General features: G+C 35.5%; 2 protein-coding genes across 3 annotated transcripts; one reads left to right on the plus strand and one right to left on the minus strand.

Annotated features, from left to right (window-relative positions):
- Positions 1-852: 852 nt before the first annotated feature.
- LOC134237491 (uncharacterized) lies at positions 853-18,252 on the minus strand. 2 transcript variants are annotated; one of them, XM_062719577.1, is made up of 17 exons: positions 17,976-18,252; positions 16,630-16,737; positions 15,540-15,638; positions 15,316-15,420; positions 14,249-14,347; positions 14,052-14,150; positions 8,910-9,020; positions 5,092-8,753; positions 4,837-4,984; positions 4,359-4,550; positions 4,107-4,215; positions 3,917-3,990; positions 3,523-3,716; positions 3,158-3,241; positions 2,738-2,825; positions 2,396-2,511; positions 853-1,077 (listed from the first exon to the last, which is right to left on the minus strand). In XM_062719577.1, the coding sequence occupies exons 1-17, from the start codon at positions 18,183-18,185 to the stop codon at positions 939-941; spliced, it is 5,637 nt and encodes a 1,878-aa protein (XP_062575561.1). In that variant the 5' UTR covers positions 18,186-18,252; the 3' UTR covers positions 853-938. The 2 variants fall into 2 exon arrangements, with proteins under 2 accessions (XP_062575561.1, XP_062575562.1); XM_062719578.1 differs by lacking the exons at positions 15,316-15,420; positions 15,540-15,638; positions 16,630-16,737; positions 17,976-18,252 and adding an exon at positions 14,580-14,632.
- On the plus strand, positions 10,234-12,711 carry LOC134237513 (mitochondrial intermembrane space import and assembly protein 40-like). Its single transcript, XM_062719603.1, has 3 exons — positions 10,234-10,364; positions 11,153-11,257; positions 11,542-12,711. Exons 1-3 carry the CDS (start codon positions 10,343-10,345, stop codon positions 11,901-11,903), a joined length of 489 nt encoding a protein of 162 aa, XP_062575587.1. The 5' UTR covers positions 10,234-10,342; the 3' UTR covers positions 11,904-12,711.
- Positions 18,253-19,251: the final 999 nt, after the last annotated feature.

Consider the following 19,251-nt stretch of genomic DNA (forward strand, 5'->3'; position numbering starts at 1 on the left):
GCTATTGAGTATAATAAATCAATGTAGAGACTTGGTCAGAAAAAATGAACATTTGGAACAGGTGAGGTAAGGATAGAATAAGCTGCTTGAATAGAAACTGTTCTCAAAGGAAAAACAAAATCATGATGTGTTTGTGAAACTCTGATGTTACATAATTGGTTTTTGTATGGTCACAAAAAAATTATTGAAGAAGTATAAATTCAAAGGAAAGTGAAACAAAACTATTCTGACTACTTCAGCTCATAAAATTAAGGTAGAGTTCTATCGCTGGTCATTATGACGCTAAATAATTACGTCAAACTTAATGTTTTTGCAGATTTTCCAAAATGTTTTTGTAAATTTTTATTTTGTTTAAAATGTTTTTGTAAATTTTTAAAATGTTTCTGTAGATTTTTAAAATGTTTTCGTAGATTTGAGCGGACAATAATTGATAAAAGCATATCTGCATTAATACACTACGTACATGACCTCCCACCTCTGGTATTGTGAACATTTGTTTCATTTGTACAGTTTATAAGCGGGGTAATCAATTTCTATCTGTGACACATTAAAACTTTAAAAGTAAAGTAAATATTCATATTGAGATAGCATTTGCTTTGTTTTACAATGCCTGTGAAATATCAATTAGCTTGTACTGAAATCACAAATGGATCGCCGACAGAGAGAATTTACTGAGCTGCACAAAGAGGTACGCTCGTCAATTCAGAGTGAGGAAATCAAAATATTTGGGTAAGGGATCAATGTCAACGGTGATGTTAAATTCCAGCAGAATTTTTAAATGTCATGTTAATCAGCGTCCCAATCGTTAGTGGTGTCTAAAAATATGTAATATCAATAAGCAAATCAAAGAGATGCGTATATCTCTCATTTTAATTTCAATATAATACAATTATATCGAGGTAAACTGTTTTCCTAATAAACTGGTGATGGTGGCCTGTTCAGAAGAAGGGTTTGTAGCAGACCTTCTCACGGCGACCACTGGCTTTGATCGCCTTAAACACAGCCATGAAGAGGGTTGGGAACTTGGTGAGAAAATACTTAGTGGGTTCCTCTAAAATCTCACGGGCTGCTTCAGTTCTACAAAATAAAAATACTCAAATAACACGTTGGTAACTTTTATACTGTTTCTTTTGTCACTCGTTCACATAAGTCTTGATAAGTCTTAGCATTTGCCCCTATCGATGTTGGACATTACGCTTAACTTACAGCTTATGTAACTTTGTTTTTAACAATGTTAGACAATAATAAAGTTTAATGTACAGTTTATGTAACATAGAAGTTGTTCTTAAGACATGTATCACTTATAGTTTATGTAACATAGAAGTTGTTCTTCAGACATGATGCATAACTTATAGATTATGTAACTTAGAAGTTGTTCTTTAGACATTATGTATAACTTATAGTTTGTGTAACATAGAAGTTGTTCTTAAGACATTATGTATAACTTATAGTTTATGTAACTTAGAAGTTGTTCTTAAGACATTATGTATAACTTATAGTTTATGTAACTTGGAAGTTGTTCTTAAGACATTATGTAGAACTTATAGTTTATGTAACTTGGAAGTTGTTCTTAAGACATTATGTAGAACTTATAGTTTATGTAACTTGGAAGTTGTTCTTAAGACATTATGTATAACTTATAAGTTATGTAACTTGGAAGTTGTTCTTAAGACATTATGTATAACTTATAGTTTATGTAACTTAGAAGTTGTTCTTAAGACATTATGTATAACTTATAGTTTATGTAACTTAGAAGTTGTTCTTAAGACATTATGTATAACTTATAGTTTATGTAACTTAGAAGTTGTTCTTAAGACATTATGTATAACTTATAGTTTATGTAACTTAGAAGTTGTTCTTAAGACATTATGTATAACTTATAGTTTTTGTAACTTGGAAGTTGTTCTTAAGACATTATGTATAACTTATAGTTTATGTAACTTGGAAGTTGTTCTTAAGACATTATGTATAACTTATAGTTTATGTAACTTGGAAGTTGTTCTTAAGACATTATGTATAACTTATAGTTTATGTAACTTGGAAGTTGTTCTTAAGACATTATGTATAACTTATAGTTTATGTAACTTGGAAGTTGTTCTTAAGACATTATGTATAACTTATAGTTTATGTAACTTAGAAAGTGTTCTTAAGACATTATGTATAACTTATAGTTTATGTAACTTGGAAGTTGTTCTTAAGACATTATGTATAACTTATAGTTTATGTAACTTGGAAGTTGTTCTTAAGACATTATGTATAACTTATAGTTTATGTAACTTAGAAGTTGTTCTTAAGACATTATGTATAACTTATAGTTTATGTAACTTAGAAGTTGTTCTTAAGACATTATGTATAACTTATAGTTTATGTAACTTGGAAGCTGCTCTTTACTTACAGTTTCTCGAAGTGTAGACAACAGTTGTAGATGAAGAGAACTAATTCCACTAGAGTACACTTGTACTGACGGAAGGACCTCATCTCTTGCATCAGAATCGGCTCTACATGACTGGTCTGTATACCATAAATCAAGAGAATTATCTCAGACTTATACATGTACACGCTATATAAAGTCTTTGTTTCTTATTTTGTTATAGATATTTTCAAAATCTTTGTTTGTTCACAAATCAAAGACATTGTACCGCTATACCGCAGCTATAATGCATGGATAAATAAACTGGATTTGGAAAAATATTTCAGTCTTGCACTTTCAAGTGAAAAATTTCGATATTTTACTGACCCATTCATTCAGAGTGTCGTCCTGTTCGGCAGAATTCAGTATATCTATCATGGTAACAGCACCACTCACGGCTCCCGACGTAGGAACTCTGGAAATGAAAGAAAAGAGACCCGTCAGCCACAACGCTCACCCACAGCATCTCTTTTTCTTTAGTCCATATATTTCTTCGTAAATTAAACCTTATTTATGCTATTACTACTAGACAATTTGTAATTATACAGTTAAATTTATTGCAGTATATCACAAAAAAAAATTCCCAACCCTACAGAGCATGGCTCTTAATTAAATGGAAGAGATTATTCTGAAATTGCTTTTTGCCAGTAACATAACTTCTCAATTTAGCTGTGTTAAGAAAATTTAAATTTGTGGTCATCGGAAATATATATCCTTCTTTTAAAAATGCAATAGCATTTTACTGACCCATGCTTCATGTCTCTGAGAACATCTGAACCGGCAATCAGAACAAATCGGACCTTCTTCTCATCGGCCCAGAAATAAGGGTGCCTAAAAAATAAAAAGGTAAATAACTCAATTTACTATAAATTTTGCGAAATTGTCGCCACATTTACAACGTTTGTCACATTTATGATGCAGGGGGTACCTTGAAAGTATGTATGGTAAATGAAGTCCATTATGACAGCTTTGCGAAACATTATTTTTAAACAAAGAATGTTATAATGAATCAAGATATATCCAAGAAGTATTTTCCCCAAAATCTTTACAATTGCAATACTAGCTAAAAACAATCAATCTAGACGCTGCAAATGTTGCGATGTGACACGTACTTGAGAATGTCTGGAAACTCTGGTCGATCTGCTGGGGGCATTACGAGCATGTCGGACACGAGGCTGGCCAGTTCCTTGTTCTGGTGGGAGATCTTGGGCCAGTTGGCCTGGATGCTGACCGTGATCTCAAGACTGTTCTCACCATAAGCGTGCATCCCGCCAGACATAATATAACAAATCATCATTCCAGCAACCTACGGAGAATTAAAATTACATAACCTTATGTTCAAAGATAACTTACAGCTAAATGTGAAAAAATGCACAGTTATTTTTACTTGTACGCCTGACTTAGCTTGATGGGGTTCACCTGAACTCAGTCGTAGCGACCCTTACCTGTATGTCTGACTTGATGACTTGATGGGGTTCACCTGAACTCGGTTATAGCAACCCTTACCTGTATGTCTGACTTGATGGAGTATGGCTCGGACTCAGTCATCACCTCCGTTGGTGTCCAACAATTCCTGTCCACTGTTGGAATTCAAAAGACCAGTTTTAAACATGTAAAAATACGCATGATCCGCGAGATTGAACTCAGACGAAAAGAAACAAAAAAGGGAAAAGAAACTCCAAAAGAATTAACTCACCTGATATCGCCTTACTATTCATTAACTGAATTTGTTTCGTTGTAATTCTTGGAAAACCATATTCACTGAGGCGAAGTCGACCCTCAGTGTCCACCAAGACATTGGACGGCTAAAACAAAGAAGAACAAGCTGCAAACAGGTACAGGTACAAGGAATCACAAAAAATTTTTTTTTTTACATCTGTCAAATACTTTGGTTTTGGGGCGTTGGATGTAATAGTATATTTTCTTAAAATTTTCTATGGTGCTTCACCATGATATTTCCGTGAGGGATCCCACAGTTCTCGTGCAGTGAGGTCAGTCCCTTGAGGAGCTGCCAGGTGAGTCTGGTGACCGTGAGGGGGTCCACTCCCTGATTCAGCCGCAGCATGCTCGTGTACTCAGCCAGGGTGTACTCGTGGAGCTCCATAGCCAAGAAACACACCTCATCCTCTATGGCGAATGACTACAAATCAGAAAATAAAAGTAAAATAAAATGAGGCAGTGACAATAAATAATGGTGCTTATAACTTGCAATGTTTATGCATTTAGAAAAGATAATATGCTATTGGAATCCCTCAAAATCAAACTTTTCAGCTTGTCTTGTGGGCAGCATGGTGGATCTGTCATCAATATCACGTGTTCACCACAGAATACCTGAAACAGTCTTCACATCAAATTAATAAAATGTAAATCCTTGATAAAAAAAAATTAATTTGGCAAAGTTCGAGGCTGAAGAATACCATACCCACCTTATACTTGACAAGAAAGAACTGATTAATATTATCTGATACTAAGGTCTGTAGGAAGCCTTTGTCGAGTGGGCGGTTCTTTAGGTCGACCATCTGGACTGCCACCTCCGAACCATCACACAGAAAACCAAGTACGGCACCCTCGTCCCTGGAAACCAAAAAAAGTGTTTACTAAGAAAAACAAATGTCTGGAGAGGAAAACTTCAGTCTCAAGAAATATCTTTGAAAGAGGGCGAGGATAAATAATTTACTCACGAATACGAAATCTTGTATTTATCGTATTGTACCGGGAGGATGATATCCCCAACACGTCGTCGTAGATGCTCTGGTAGTTGGTATATCTCCTTCAGTTTTGACCTCCATCTAGAACTCTTCTTGCTCCATGTGTTTATACATGCCTTTGGTGATTGAGGAATCACGTCACTCAGCTTGGTTTCCTCCCCACATTTCGCCATTGAGGACTCACTCCTGCGACACGCCTCATCTTGGTTTGTATTCTCTGTGTATCCGTTTTGAGAGTGTCCACTCTGATGTACTGTATTAAAATCGTGGACGCCATTGGTCATTGAAACTGGTTGGTGATTTGTAGCGTAAACACTAGGGCTACAGAGTGTATTATGGTTTCCTTGATAATTCAAGTTGTTTTTATGGGGTTCCTCGGGTACTGGCATCGGTGCTTCTTGGCGCATTATGTTTTCAACCTCTTGATTGGATAACCCTAGTGCAGAGGCGTAATACTGAAAATCGTGGAAGTAATTGGTGTGCACAGCAGCAGGATTTTTGCTGAACTGGCGGTAGTAATTGTGGAGCTGAATGAATTGTATCAACTCCATCTTGTGACAATTTAATGTCAGCCGACTTTCGTCTGGGGGATTTTCTTCAGGATCATGAAATCCAGGAAACAAATTTACATGCACGTCATCCTTTTCATCACGGAGTTCCTCAGGAAAGCCGATTTCATCCTGCTGATGATTGATAGTCAATGCATTTCGAAGTATACTGTCTCCCAGAGGACAGTTCCCTGAAATTGTTTCCACTTCTTGTTTGTCCCCGTCAGACATGGAGACTTTGTTCCTGTCTTGAAGAGCCAGGCGTGGGTCAGGTGATAAGGTAATGCCAGTAGCTTCCAAACCATCCAAAAAACTTCTCAAAGCACCTTCCCTATCGCCCTCCGGTACTTGCCTTAGGCTGGTCTCAGCTGGTTGTACTGGATTCGTGGACTCTTTAAGCTGCAATTTACGTTCATGACCGATAGGTTTGATAACGGCTACTTTTGTGATATTTGTTTCAACGGTTTCTTGATGGCTGTCGTCATACGCATTCTTTAAAAGTTCTGCTTCTAGTTCAACCAGTGTCATTTTTCTACAATTTTCATCCACTGAATAATCAATTTTTGTTCCATACGATGTATATTTTTCTGTCGTTTCGACTAGTTTGGATAAATTTACTTCGCTTGAGTGGTTAACAAGACCAGTGTCTGCAGTGTATGGAGTAGAATAAATATTTTTCGTGTCGAATTTTTCAATATGTCCTGATTTGATTCTATTTCGGGATGGCTGTGTATCATTTGAAAGAAACGAAGAGAGTTCTCTGTTGCACGCCACATATTGTTTGGTGTTATTTTCAAAACCGTTAGAACTAAAAAGAGATTGACCGTCCCTTCCTTGTTGAATTTTCGTATTTGGATTAGGCTCTGAGTTCGTTTTAAATGGAATCATTTCCTCTTTGTAAGTGTGAGTGGGTTTTTCTGTGTCTTTCTTCCGGCTGTGTTCTCCTTGGTGAGCAAAGTTTTTATAATCAGTCTTTTCTGCCTCTGACACTGTGGTATTCATGAACTCAACTGCAACATCTTTTAAAGTAGGAGCTGGAAATTTACCCCAAGGACATGCGTTTTGTTTTCCAGTAGTGGTTGAGGTAGTGTTGTCGGACAGAATGATATCGCTATTAGCATCTGCTAGAAAAATAAGCCCTGTAGCATTTTCGGAGGGATCACAGAGTGTATCCATATTAACATTGCCTTTTCTCCGTGATTTGTTGTATCCTTTACAACTCGAAGCCTGCAGCTGATTATTAACTTCGTGAAAAGCTTGAGTTTTGGCACAAAAAGGAGTGTTCTTGTTATCTGTAAAGGATACAGGTTGCTGGGTCATGTGACGGCTCTTGCCTTCTTCTGAGCTTTGATCAATGTATGCTGTTTCACGTCTTTTGTCCCAAGTTGTCAAAGAACAGTCAGCGTTTGAAGACACCTCTGAATGTCCTGATAAGGGTACATCAATCTCCTCGCGTTTAAGATGGCTTTCTTCTACAGTGTGTCGAACATTCTTTTCAAAGTCTGACGTTTTCATCCAGTAAACGTCGCTTTCCACTTCTGTGGAGTTTTGCTTGCTGTACTCCACCCATGCCGGGACCTCTTCGCCCGGTTCATTAGTAATAGCCGCCAGGTATTCGTCACTGTCCCAGTGCTCAGCTGTGGATTCAGACTTCATCGATTCGGGAGAATCCTCCTCGTCCTCCCACTTTCTTGCCATGCTTTGTTTGAGAGAAGGAAATTCTCTCCAGTCATCTGTTTGGATTGGAGAAACAGATTCCACCACCCGAGGATTTGGTTTATTATTCTCGGTATACGCTGTCTCTTGGTTATTCCTCTGACAAAGTACATCCGACCATTTGCGTGAATCAGAATTCTGGATTTTCGGCGTACTATTATACTGAGGTGAAGGTCTTGACCTCTCAATCTTCTTCTTGCCAGGCCTCTTCGGACTATTCAGTGTATCTATCTTTTGTTGATTTTTCTTTCCAATAACCTTTGTCCACGACTCATACTGCTCAGCAAAACACTTCTCACTGTCTTCCTGCTGAGTTTCATCAGAAAACATCTGGTTTGTTTGCAGGTCTTCGCAATATGTCCAGTTCTCATCATCTCTCTGTTTTGATTTCTTGGTCTTCTTCCTATTGTTCTCTTTACTGTTGGCTGATTTATTCATTGCAGCATGAAATTCTTTATTTTGACTGTCATTGACATTATCTGTATCATATGGTTCTGTCCTCATGTCTGCCTCACGAGCCCCAGTCAGTTCACTGACTAGATTACATTCCTTCTTACACTGTTCGTGAATCCCGATGTGATCCCCAGAATCTTTATTGGTATGAACTGCGTAGGTTTTTTCATCCTCTATGTCTGGTGTATTGGAATCACCCGCCTCTTTCTCCTTAGGTTGTTCAGTTGTAATACCCTCCTTAGAATCCCCGGTCTTCTTTTGTTTTTCTCGCAGTTTTTTCTGCTTCTTTCTTTCTCTTTTTTTATCCTTTCTAGTTCTTTCTCGTTCCTCTTCGTCTAGCAATTCTTTCATCTTGGAATTTCTCTGATTTCGCTGAAGATTATCAAACTCGTCCCAAAACCTCGTCCACAGGGTATGCCCCTTTTCCTTCAGGACTTCGTCGTGGTGCTTGAGAGACGCAAATTTTCCTCTTAAGGATATGTAAGGTTCAATTTTGCTTGTATTCTGTTCTATCCAAGTCTGGCAAATTTTGCACTCGTTAATACACACAATGGGATAAAAGACGGAAAGCATGAACTCTGTTGAGTGTTTTCCGGAATCTGTGTAGAATTTCAGAGCTCTGAGACAAAATTCCGGTCCTCTTGCTTGCAAAAACTGTCTGGCGAATCTTTCGTCTATCAATGAATTGTACCGATACATGCAGGAGCAGAAGACAGTACACGCGCTACCGACGACCTCGTGATGACGTAGGAACTTCTGAACGGCTGAGAGCATGTTTGGGATAAGCTTATCTCGGTACAAGATGTCACGACCTGGTTCAACTTTGGACAAATGTAGGAAAACAGGAATTAACGTGTCCGTGAAAAAGGCATCGAAATCTGCGTCCTCAACCATACTTTTCATCCGATCGATTCGATTCTTTATTTAAAAAATTCAAGTTTTAACAGAACTTTCAAATGAACAAAATTGAATTGCGATACTTGGGGTAATCATTGAATAAGTTAATATTCATTGGATTAGTTAAAAATAGCATTTGGACCATTCGTAAATAACACGACAGATTACAGTATGTACCTTGACATAGACCTCCCTGTCTTTCTGGGACATTTTATACAGTATGTGTTTGACAAACTCATCTCCATTGTTTTCATCCTCGAATCCATAACAGACTGCTGTAAAGTGGTACTGAAACAAACAAAGGCACTATAACTTCCCTTGCACAATTTGCATTGCTTGGAAAAGACGTGGACAGGGTCGGGGTGGGGAGAGCGTCTAAGTTTGATTTCTATGTTATTCATTTCTTTGAAATTTTGGATGTTCCCTTCTCTGATCCTACTGAATGTATATGAGAGAAGAACTAAATAATTTATGTCACGGAGCAGTGAGCAATTTAAAAACGGGGGGGGGGGGGGGGGGGGGGGGGGTAAGCTCCTCATACAACTCTGTCTTGATTTGCAGTGGCGGACTTAGAAGGGGTTGCAACCCTCCCTCTCCCCATATGATAGGATTTGAAAAAGGACTAAAGCTGTGTAAAAATTTAAATTGAATTTTAAAACTTGTTTTAGTTGTTTGTCCTTGTTTATCACTATCAACATTGTGCAAGCCTTTTAAAAAATACATATTAATATCTAACTCAAGTCCGCATAGGTTTAATGGCTCCAACCTTTTATTCCTTTGTTGAAAAAGATATTTGATTGCTTATAACTATGTCTTTATAAATAATTAGATACAAAATCCTCTAATCATTTGATTACGGATTTTAAGGGAAAAATTGTTCGTGTACAATGTGCAATTGTATATTTTGCCTCAATTTTCTGTTTTGCCTCAAATTTCTGAGATAAGTATAAACATTTATTGACATAGATTAGGTTTGTAACTAAGTGCATTATAATTTTTTTTAAATAAGTAAACCGCTTGCCAATTGAATTCATACATAATCAATGGCAAACTGAAAGTGTGTGTGTGTGAAGGGGGGGGGTAGTTGAAAGAGAAAAATATTCCAACCAAAAAAACTTGACAAGCAAAAATAATGAGTATTTGTCCATCGTCCACACAAAATTCTTAATTATTTCGGGTGGGGGGGGGGACGTCTTTCCCAAAATCAGGCCGGTAGCAACGTTGTTCAAAGTTGGCTGCTACAACCTCCAAAAATCTCACTAGCAAAGAGATAAACAAACCAATATGAAAAATAAATAAAAATGCTCAAACCGCAGAAAGTTGTCTTTTTCTTTTTCTTACTTTTCTTTTGGGGGGTGTGTTCAAGCAGTATCAATGTAAAAAAAAATGAAAAAATACCTATTTTAACAACAACTAAAAACTATTCTCGGACACTTGACCCCGCCCCCGGCGTTTCTCTGGGCATGGGCATATATATATATTTTTTTACTGCTTTGGAAATAAAAGTGATCGGGTTCGAGATTCTTCAATACACATGGTTGTTGTCTTTCGGTTTCGAAACGAACTTGGCGTTGACCGTGGCCTTTACATCATTAAATTAATTCACAGTGATGTCGTATTGTCGAGAAGAAGGTATGTTTTGAGAAATCTATATACAGAACTTGTCTCGTGCAAATACTTGGAGCATTCTCCAAATATGTGATTCATTAACATTGATTCAGTTGTGTTGACACTGACAGGTTATTTTTAGCCTTACTTAGTTAGAACAGGCAAAAGATTATTTTTTTCAACACCTTCATTACTCTGCGTAAGAAATTTCTGGTTTATCTAAGGAAAATATATTTGCAAAATGTCTGAAATGGAAATATTGAAAATTGAACCAAATTTCTTTCTTCTAACTTTTGTTTCATCAATTATCATTTTGATAGACTTCACTTCAGTATATAAATATATTGAATTTCAGCAAAATTTGTTTTTAAAGAAGCCCAGTTTTTAACTGTATTTTTTATCAGTGAAATACTCAATCTAATTAAAATCAGACTTCTTACTACTAGTTAGATATGCATCGTTTCCTCAAACCACAATATATAGAGTTTGTGCTTTTAAAGAAGTCAGAATTTATTTTACTTTGTGAAAGTTTGTCATTTTTTGAAAATAAAAACTTAAATTCAGATAAATGCTTTAAAGTAACAATTCATTTCCTGGTAACTAAGAATCTGTCACCCTTCGACTTGAAACTAGAGGGAATAGATTAACCTAGCTGAACTAATATTAATGTACATGACCACATCTGAATGATGCCATATCCTTGATAATTTTTTTTATAAAATTGCAACTACTGTCTGCATATTAATATAGTGATTTTCTCAGCTACATTGTTTTATATTTTTGTGGAGCTTTAACAGTTCAGTTAATTTCAGGTAAAGATGGTAAGGACCGGATTGTGTTTGCCAGTAGAGAGGAGGTGTCTACCCCCAGTCAGGCCACGATAGCCCAGGAGGAGGAGGAAATCTACGACGGACCCAGTAAGTCACCACTCCATCTGTTAATGTAACAAGAAACAAAGGGGAATAGTTATAGAAAAAAGTCACCACTGAATCTGATAGTTTCCCAAGTAACAAGACCGAATAGTTATAGAAAATGTGTTTCAATAGTCCATCTGTTGTTTGCTCTCTTCCTAGTGATTAAAGTATAAACAGGGGTTTAATTACCTGGACAACACTTGAAAATATTCCTCCCTTAGTAAGTTAGTTATAATTTATAATCGTTATTTAGAAATGAGCATGATGAATGTTTATTTGTTTTTAAGCTGGATTTGTGCAGCCTAACGGTGACCTGAATTTTGGCTGCCCCTGTGTGGGGGGCCTCCACGCAGGACCCTGTGGGTACGAGATGAGGGAGTTCCTCTCCTGTAACTATTACAACTCTAAGGACAAGGAGGATCCCCGGGGGCAGGGCTGTGACGACAAACTGGACACTATGATGTCCTGCATTCAGAAACATGCAGACTATTACAGGGAGAAGATGTCTGGTGATGATGATGAAGAGCAGGAAGATCCCTTCGCCATCACAGAAAACGAGGAAGATGAAGTCTCCTCCTCCCACATTGACGTGACCAGTAGTATTGTGAAGGACAAGGAGGAAACACCAGAGACTGGTTCCCAGTCCTGATGTCTGTCTGGGAACTAGTTTTCTTGTCTTTTTTCTTCTTTGTCATGGATATGAATGTTAATATTAAAAATTGAGTGGTTTTACAGTAGCTAGTAGACTGATATTTGATGTTTCTCAGATTATACAATTTGTTTTAATTAAATAGACAATTTTGTAATAATTTTGGCAGTTAGCAAATGAGTGTAAGCTATTGTGTGAAAATGTGAGGTTATTTTGTTGTAGGATTTATTTTTTTGTATCATTTTATTATAAGTTTGATTTACATCACCTTTTCCTTTTTGTATTGAATGGCATTATAAATGGTGTATTATTCTGAACAATGTAGCATTACAGTCACTGACAAATTTTATAAATTGACAGTTGCAGTGAAGCTGCTTTGATTTCAAATATTTTTGACACGTACATTTTTAATTTAAATTTTGTTGTAATTCATGGCATTACTCCTTCATATTCTTCAGGAGGAAAAATTTATTTGATAGCTTTAAGATTTATTTTTGGAACAATCTATGCTGTATAAATGCAAATTTAACTTATACTGTTTCAGGGAATTACAAATGTACTTGCATTGTTAGTTCTTTCGCTAAATATTGATATCTGGTACAATCCCTAGACATAAAGACCTTAGAGAAAGCATTTCAACCTTGCACTTCATACTCAGTTATGTTTTCTTGAACATATATATATCTAGGGATTGATTTTATCAAAAGACTACAATTGTAATGTATAATACAAGAAAAATACTATCATAGTTTTTTTTATGATGAAGTAGATTTGTTTACAGATAAATAAAAGTGAGACAAAAATACCACCACATCTTTTAGTTATACCCCACGCAACAAGTTGGAGGAGGTATAACGTTTTTGACCCGTTTTTTAAATTCCAATTCCTTTATTTTTTCAGGGAATTTTGACACTTTGAGTTTTGGGGGAGCATGGGGTATATGAGCTTGCTTACCTTTTCTTTCATTTTCTAAGAGTAAGGGAAGCCAGTGAGATAAGGAATGAAAAGGGTTTTAAAATAGTGCTGAAAAATTATTGTTTTATCTAGTTTATAGTGTGATAGTAAGGGGGGGGGGTCGCAAGTAAATAGGTGAAATATGTGGAGATAACAAACATTATTATATGATTGATTAAGTTCCATCTCTCTGATTGGCTGAGATCCAACTATGTTAGAAAAATATTACGTTGTATTGACCTGCACGTGACGTTCCAGGTCAATACAAAGATTTATTTCCTCTACATTGATCTAAAAATAGATTGGGAAATTCCAAATTGATACAAATTGTTTTAAAAAGCTATTTAAACGACTGTTTTCATGTGAACAAAACATAAGCGAATTTATATTTTAGGTGAGGGTGGTAAGAGGGGATGCAGGGACCCCCCACCCTCCAACACTTTCACTAAACAACAATTTTCTTTTTACTTTTTGGCAGTCAGGTTTCCTTGATAATACTCCTTCCTTTCAAATTCTATCCTATAAAAAGGACTGACATTATATATATCTTTCATGGCAACTAAAATTGATTTATAAAAACATTTCAAATTGATACGACTGGTAAGGTTTATTAACATTTTAATTCTGCTACTCTCTTGTATTTGGCTAGGACTTAATAAAATGCAAACAAGTAATGAGCTGTATCATTTTATTAGTGAATCATATAATAAAACAATTATTGCTGTTTTTTCGGTCAATACAATGATTTAGCCATCTTCGAAGTACAATATTCACCTCGCCCTTCGGGCTCGGTGAATATTGTACTCCTCAGATGGCTAAATCATTGTATTGACCTCAAAAACCAGCAATAATTGTATAATATCTGAGCTCAAATGACGATTAAACATTAAAAAATAGGAGCGAGCTAACATGGACCTCCAAAACAGCAGAGATGAGATCAGGTGCCATGGAGGAGCGAGCATCCCCTGTCAGTTGCTCATTCCCACTATGTGTTCCTTTTCATGTTTAAGATTCATATAGGAGTACCATTATTATTATAATGCTAAACCCTCATCATCATAATTTTTCTGTTTTGGGCCACACAGCATGATCTATTAGGTCTAGTTTGTTTTATTTTAAACTTTTGTGAATTTTATATTGTACTTACGTGACCATTGTTTGATCCCCCACTTACTGTATTTAGACGATACTTACATCATCCTCAATAAGAATATCTGCCCCCTCATCAATTAAAATGTCTGCTACTTTAGTGTCTGCCTTCATAGCAGCTAACATCAGGGGTGTACAACCACTCTGTAGGGCAGAGAATAACAGGACAAGTTAACAAATTTTGTGGGATGTATAGAACAGAGATAAAAAGACTAATGTAGCATTTCTCTATGTAAACTTACATTGTTTTGGATGTTGATGTCAGCACCACAGCTGAGAATGACCTTGACACAAGTCTCCCAGCGCTTCTCAACAGCAAAGTGTAGCATAGCGTGACCAGTCTAAGATATCAAAGCAATAATGAGCATTTAATATTCACATGTAAAATGAACCTAGGCATACTGCAAATTACTACATGTTTGGTATTCTGATAATGGTTCTCTTAATTTCAATGAAGTAATAAAGCTAAACATCATATGAGATTATTACCTTGTTCCACATGAGATTCTGAACTGTCTATTACACCATTACCTTGTTCGATATGAGATTTTGAGCTGACTAATTTACCATTACCTTGTTCCTGTGGTTGATGTCTACTTGGGCTCTCTGTGGTATGAGATTTTGAGCTGACTATTTTACCATTACATTGTTCTGTATGAGATTTTGAGCCGACTATTTTACCATTACCTTGTTCTATATGAGATTTTGAGCTGACTATTTTACAATTACCTTGTTCTATACGAGATTCTGAGCTGACTGTATCACCATTACTTGTTCTGTATGAGATATTGAGCTGACTATATTAAATTACCTTGTTCTATATGAGATTTTGAGCTGAATATTATACCATTACCTTGTTCTGTATGAGATTTTGAGCTGAATATTTTACCATTACCTTGTTCTGTATGAGATTTTGAGCTGACTATTTTATCATCACCTTGTTCTGTATGAGATTTTGAGCTGACTATTTTACCATTACCTTGTTCCTGTTGTTGATGTCAACTTGAGCTCTCTGTGGTATGAGATTTTAAGCTGACTATTTTACCATTACCTTGTTCCTGTGGTTGATGTCTACTTGGGCTCTTTTGGTATGAGATTTTGAGCTGACTACATTACCATTACGTTGTTCCTGTCGTTGACGTCTACTTAGGCTCTCTGTGGTGTGAGATGTTAACCTGACTAATTTTACCATTACCATGTTCTGTATGAGATTTTGAGCTGACTATTTTACCATTACCTTGTTCCTGTGGTTGATGTCGACTTGAGCTCTCTGTGGTATGAGATTTTGAGCTGACTATTTTACCATTACCTTGTTCCTGTGGTTGATGTCGATTTGAGCTCTCTGAGGCCACAGTGTGTTGACCACCTTGGCATCCCCCGTTTTTATTGCTACCATCAGAGAGTTGTTTCCCTCCTGTAATAACAAGAGTTTTCAAAGCTTACTTCGGTGAGCTTATACTTTCTATACAAAAATTAAAGCAGATTCTGGGATTATTCTTCAGGGAGGGTAATTTTAAATGTTTTCCCGCCTACCGAGTTTAGGGTATTGACGTCAGCTCCGAAGGAAAGAAGAAGTTCTATGGCTTCCACATGACGATTCTGTGCTGCCAGCATCAGCGGTGTGCTACCATCCTATAATTAAGATTTAAAAAATCATGATTAATGGCTTGATACCATCCTATAATTAAACAAAATGTGTTTGTGTCAGTGAACACTGATGCCCCCGTATGACAGCTAATGGCGAAGGTTGAGAAGTTTCTCAAATGCAAGTCGAGCTCCAAGGTCAAGGGGGCAAGTTTGGTGGAACCCAAAGACAGGTATTTCACAAGGAATACACCTGTGAATTAAGAAAGCCATAGCCCCTTCCAGTCAAGAGTTATGGACAAGTTTAAGGTTTTACGGACAAACAGACAGCTAGAAGGACGGACAAGATATTGTCTCAAGGAATCGAAATACCTTCTATGGAAAAAGCAGCTATTGCATAAATTTTGCTAACTTAACTTTTGATAAAGGTACAGTCCAATAATTAAAATGATTTGCTCATCTATCATCGAAGTTGTCCAAGGAATAGGGGAGGATTTTTAAATGGGCATCCTCCCCGTATTGTTTGAACATATGCTGTTAATCTCGCACTACTTGATTGTCCTTTTTTTTGTAGTTATTCCAAAATTTAGAAATTAACAACGGTCAACTTGAACTCCTGGACTCCTGTAATTCATAAAACTTCTTAACATCTTCTTAACATATTCTTAACTTTAAGGAAACCCACTTTCAATCACATCCTAAGGAAAAAAAGGGTAGTAAATTTAATATATGTGGATAAATCCTCAATATTACTCTCCTTATTTAAATATTTAAATATAAAACGAAAACAACAGAAGCTTACGGCCTAAGTTTCATTCATGCTTCGTCAATAAAAGCTCAGAAGATAATTCTTGAAAATACTTCGTAATTTTTTTTTCGGGGATTGGGGGTTAAATCCGCCACAAAATACAAATAACGAGATAACAAAATGAACGATTTATACAAGATTTTAAGGTTTGCTCCTTACTGTCATTAGCGTCTCGATTGTATAACTGTTTACAACATACCTTCATAAAATTGTACCACCTTAAGTACTTACCGCCATACAAGAATCGTTTGGATCTCTCCCAGCTTCCAGAAATCGTCTCATCCCTGCTGTGTGTCCAATGGCTGCAGTCAGGCAGAAGGGGTCCATTCCTAACTGGAACTAAAATTATTGAACTCTTTTTATATACTAGCTGCAGATATGTAGCGTTATGGTTTTATAATTTTACCATAACGCTACTTTAATTAATTTACCGCGCAATATTTTTTGCGCACTTTTGGGTAGAATTTCTCCACTTTCCAGCATTGATCAATTAACTACCTTTCATTCCCTAAAAATAACTAATCTGTATATTTTTTTATCTCTTAATTGATGATAAACTCGCTTGATTAAAATAATTTGTTAGATTGCTTAAAATTCACTCCAAGCGAGTTTATTGCCTGTTGAGACAATAATAAATGGGTGGGAAGTGGATAAAATATACATATTGGCTGCAGAATATGTCTAGAATTGGGGAGTGAAAGGTAGCTGATTGAGCAATTCTAGAAAATGGAGATATTCTCCCCAAAAGTGCGCAACAAATATCGCGCCGTAAATTGCACCTTTTTGCATTACGGGATCTGTAGCGTTATGGTCAAAGACAAATATATAAAACGATAACGCTACAGATCTGCAGCTATTTATATACATGTCTGTAAATGAAGAAAGAAGAAGAGTTTCGACTTAAAAGATAAAAAACACAAACTTTGTTTAAAGAAATCAGCAATTAATATTTCTGATAGTATATAACGTTTACAAGGTATAAAGAATTCGAATAGTATAAGTTATACGGTATTGACAAAACAAACTTTATATATAACATAAATCAGGTTATGAATCTATCAGATTTCGCTAAAAATTCTGCTTATACTATAAGCAGAATTTTTAGCGAGGATTTAATTTTGGCATTATTAGCGAGGGTGCTTAGATCGCTAAAATTGAATATCGCTAAAAAGTAATTGCGTTTTTTATATTAGTACCTTCTTTAGTGAGTATTTTAAAAATCGCTAAAATTACATATCGCTAAAAATAAAATACCAATTTTTAAGGGCAAATCGCTAAATTTACCTCTCGCTAAAATTTCCACTTATACGGGATATATAGAACTATGTAGAAACGAAACAGTCTCGTACCTATCGCCAAAGAAAGCTTACATTTTTTTATATTATAGAGAATTATTATTTACGTAATTTCAAATCAATAATGCGTCAAATTTTTGTTTGTTTCTATATTTTTTTTAGTTTGGTCAATGGGTTATTCTTATTTGTAGTTTTTAAGTTTAGCATAACAAATTAAATTTCAAAGGAATGGAGTTTCAAAGGAATTAAATGTGAGTAAATAAAAAAAAAATATCCTCATACCAGATCATTCCTGGAAGACAGCTTGAGAATTTCCTCTGGGATGTTCTCTCTCTCCTTGAGAAGTTTCTCTAACATTTCTATCGTCTGTTCTGCAATATTTGGAATCGTCTGCTGTTTTTCTGTCATCTTCTCTCCTTGTTCGTGGATGCAGACGTCACCCACACAAAGCAGACACTTCTTTTTGGAAGTTTTCTTTGATTTTAATTTCATTCTTCAGCGCAGCAGATAATAACCGTGTATTCTCTATGTAGAATATCTGAGTTGTTTACCGTGACGTCATGACATTCTTTGACATTATTTTGGCGGAGTTCGGAATTTGACGCCAAATGACGTTACGTTCATTTATGTAAAATAAAAAAAAGGAAACATTTTATCAGTGAAAATGATGGGCGGATCAGTCGATTTCAAGGCATTTCTCGTTTCGTTTGAAATTACTTTATTAAAGAAAAAAAATAGCATAGGCCTATGTGTCTTAAATTTGATGTTCTTTAAAATGTAACCTTAACAAAATGTTGGTAATTTTTTTTTTAACAAAATGGGTGTACATGTATTATTTTTAAAACCTTTATTCGGATGTATTATTGTTCCTTTGCCCAAAATATTACTAGGAAAGGTTGCTCTATCAAACAGTACAAATGGTTTAATAGAAAATCATATATTTTTTTTTTACAATATGAATAGAGTTTAACATTATCTCAGCCAAATTTTTTATACTACGCAGCATATAGATTAGATAAATTATGTACGTTTTGAAGACATTCAGAAGAGACCTTATAAAATTAATAAATATATAAAGGGAAACCGGCGATCTTAAAATATGACGAAAGCAAAAGAGTTAATTTTCCTTAAAATAACCAATGCTTGTATTAAGTGAAACTGATTAACGATGCTATGGATAATATTACATATGATGTATATTTTGAACTGTAAATGTATGTTACTTTAATAAAAACAACTGGGTTTTTTTTTTAATTTAACTTTATAAAATATAGTTTTAATCTCTATGCTGTAAAACATGGAAATTTTAACTTTACAGAGAAATAAATTATGTTCAATCATGTTGAGTTACCTCGCTTTGCTCTGTATAAAAAAAAAATAATTGAATTTTTTTTACGATTCTGTCAATAAATGTATGTACATAAATATTAATAGCAAATAAACTATACATTTTCCTGTTTTTACATAATTGTGTCTATATACTATTAGCAATATAAACGATACATTTTTCACCAAAATTTATGTCGAGACCCGTGGATCAAGGACTCGGGCTTTAGGT

This window comes from Saccostrea cucullata, unplaced genomic scaffold, assembly GCF_032062105.1.
Source record: "Saccostrea cucullata isolate Sc308-1 unplaced genomic scaffold, CSIRO_AGI_Scuc_v1 ctg289, whole genome shotgun sequence".
Classification (NCBI taxonomy): Eukaryota; Metazoa; Mollusca; class Bivalvia; order Ostreida; family Ostreidae; genus Saccostrea; species Saccostrea cuccullata.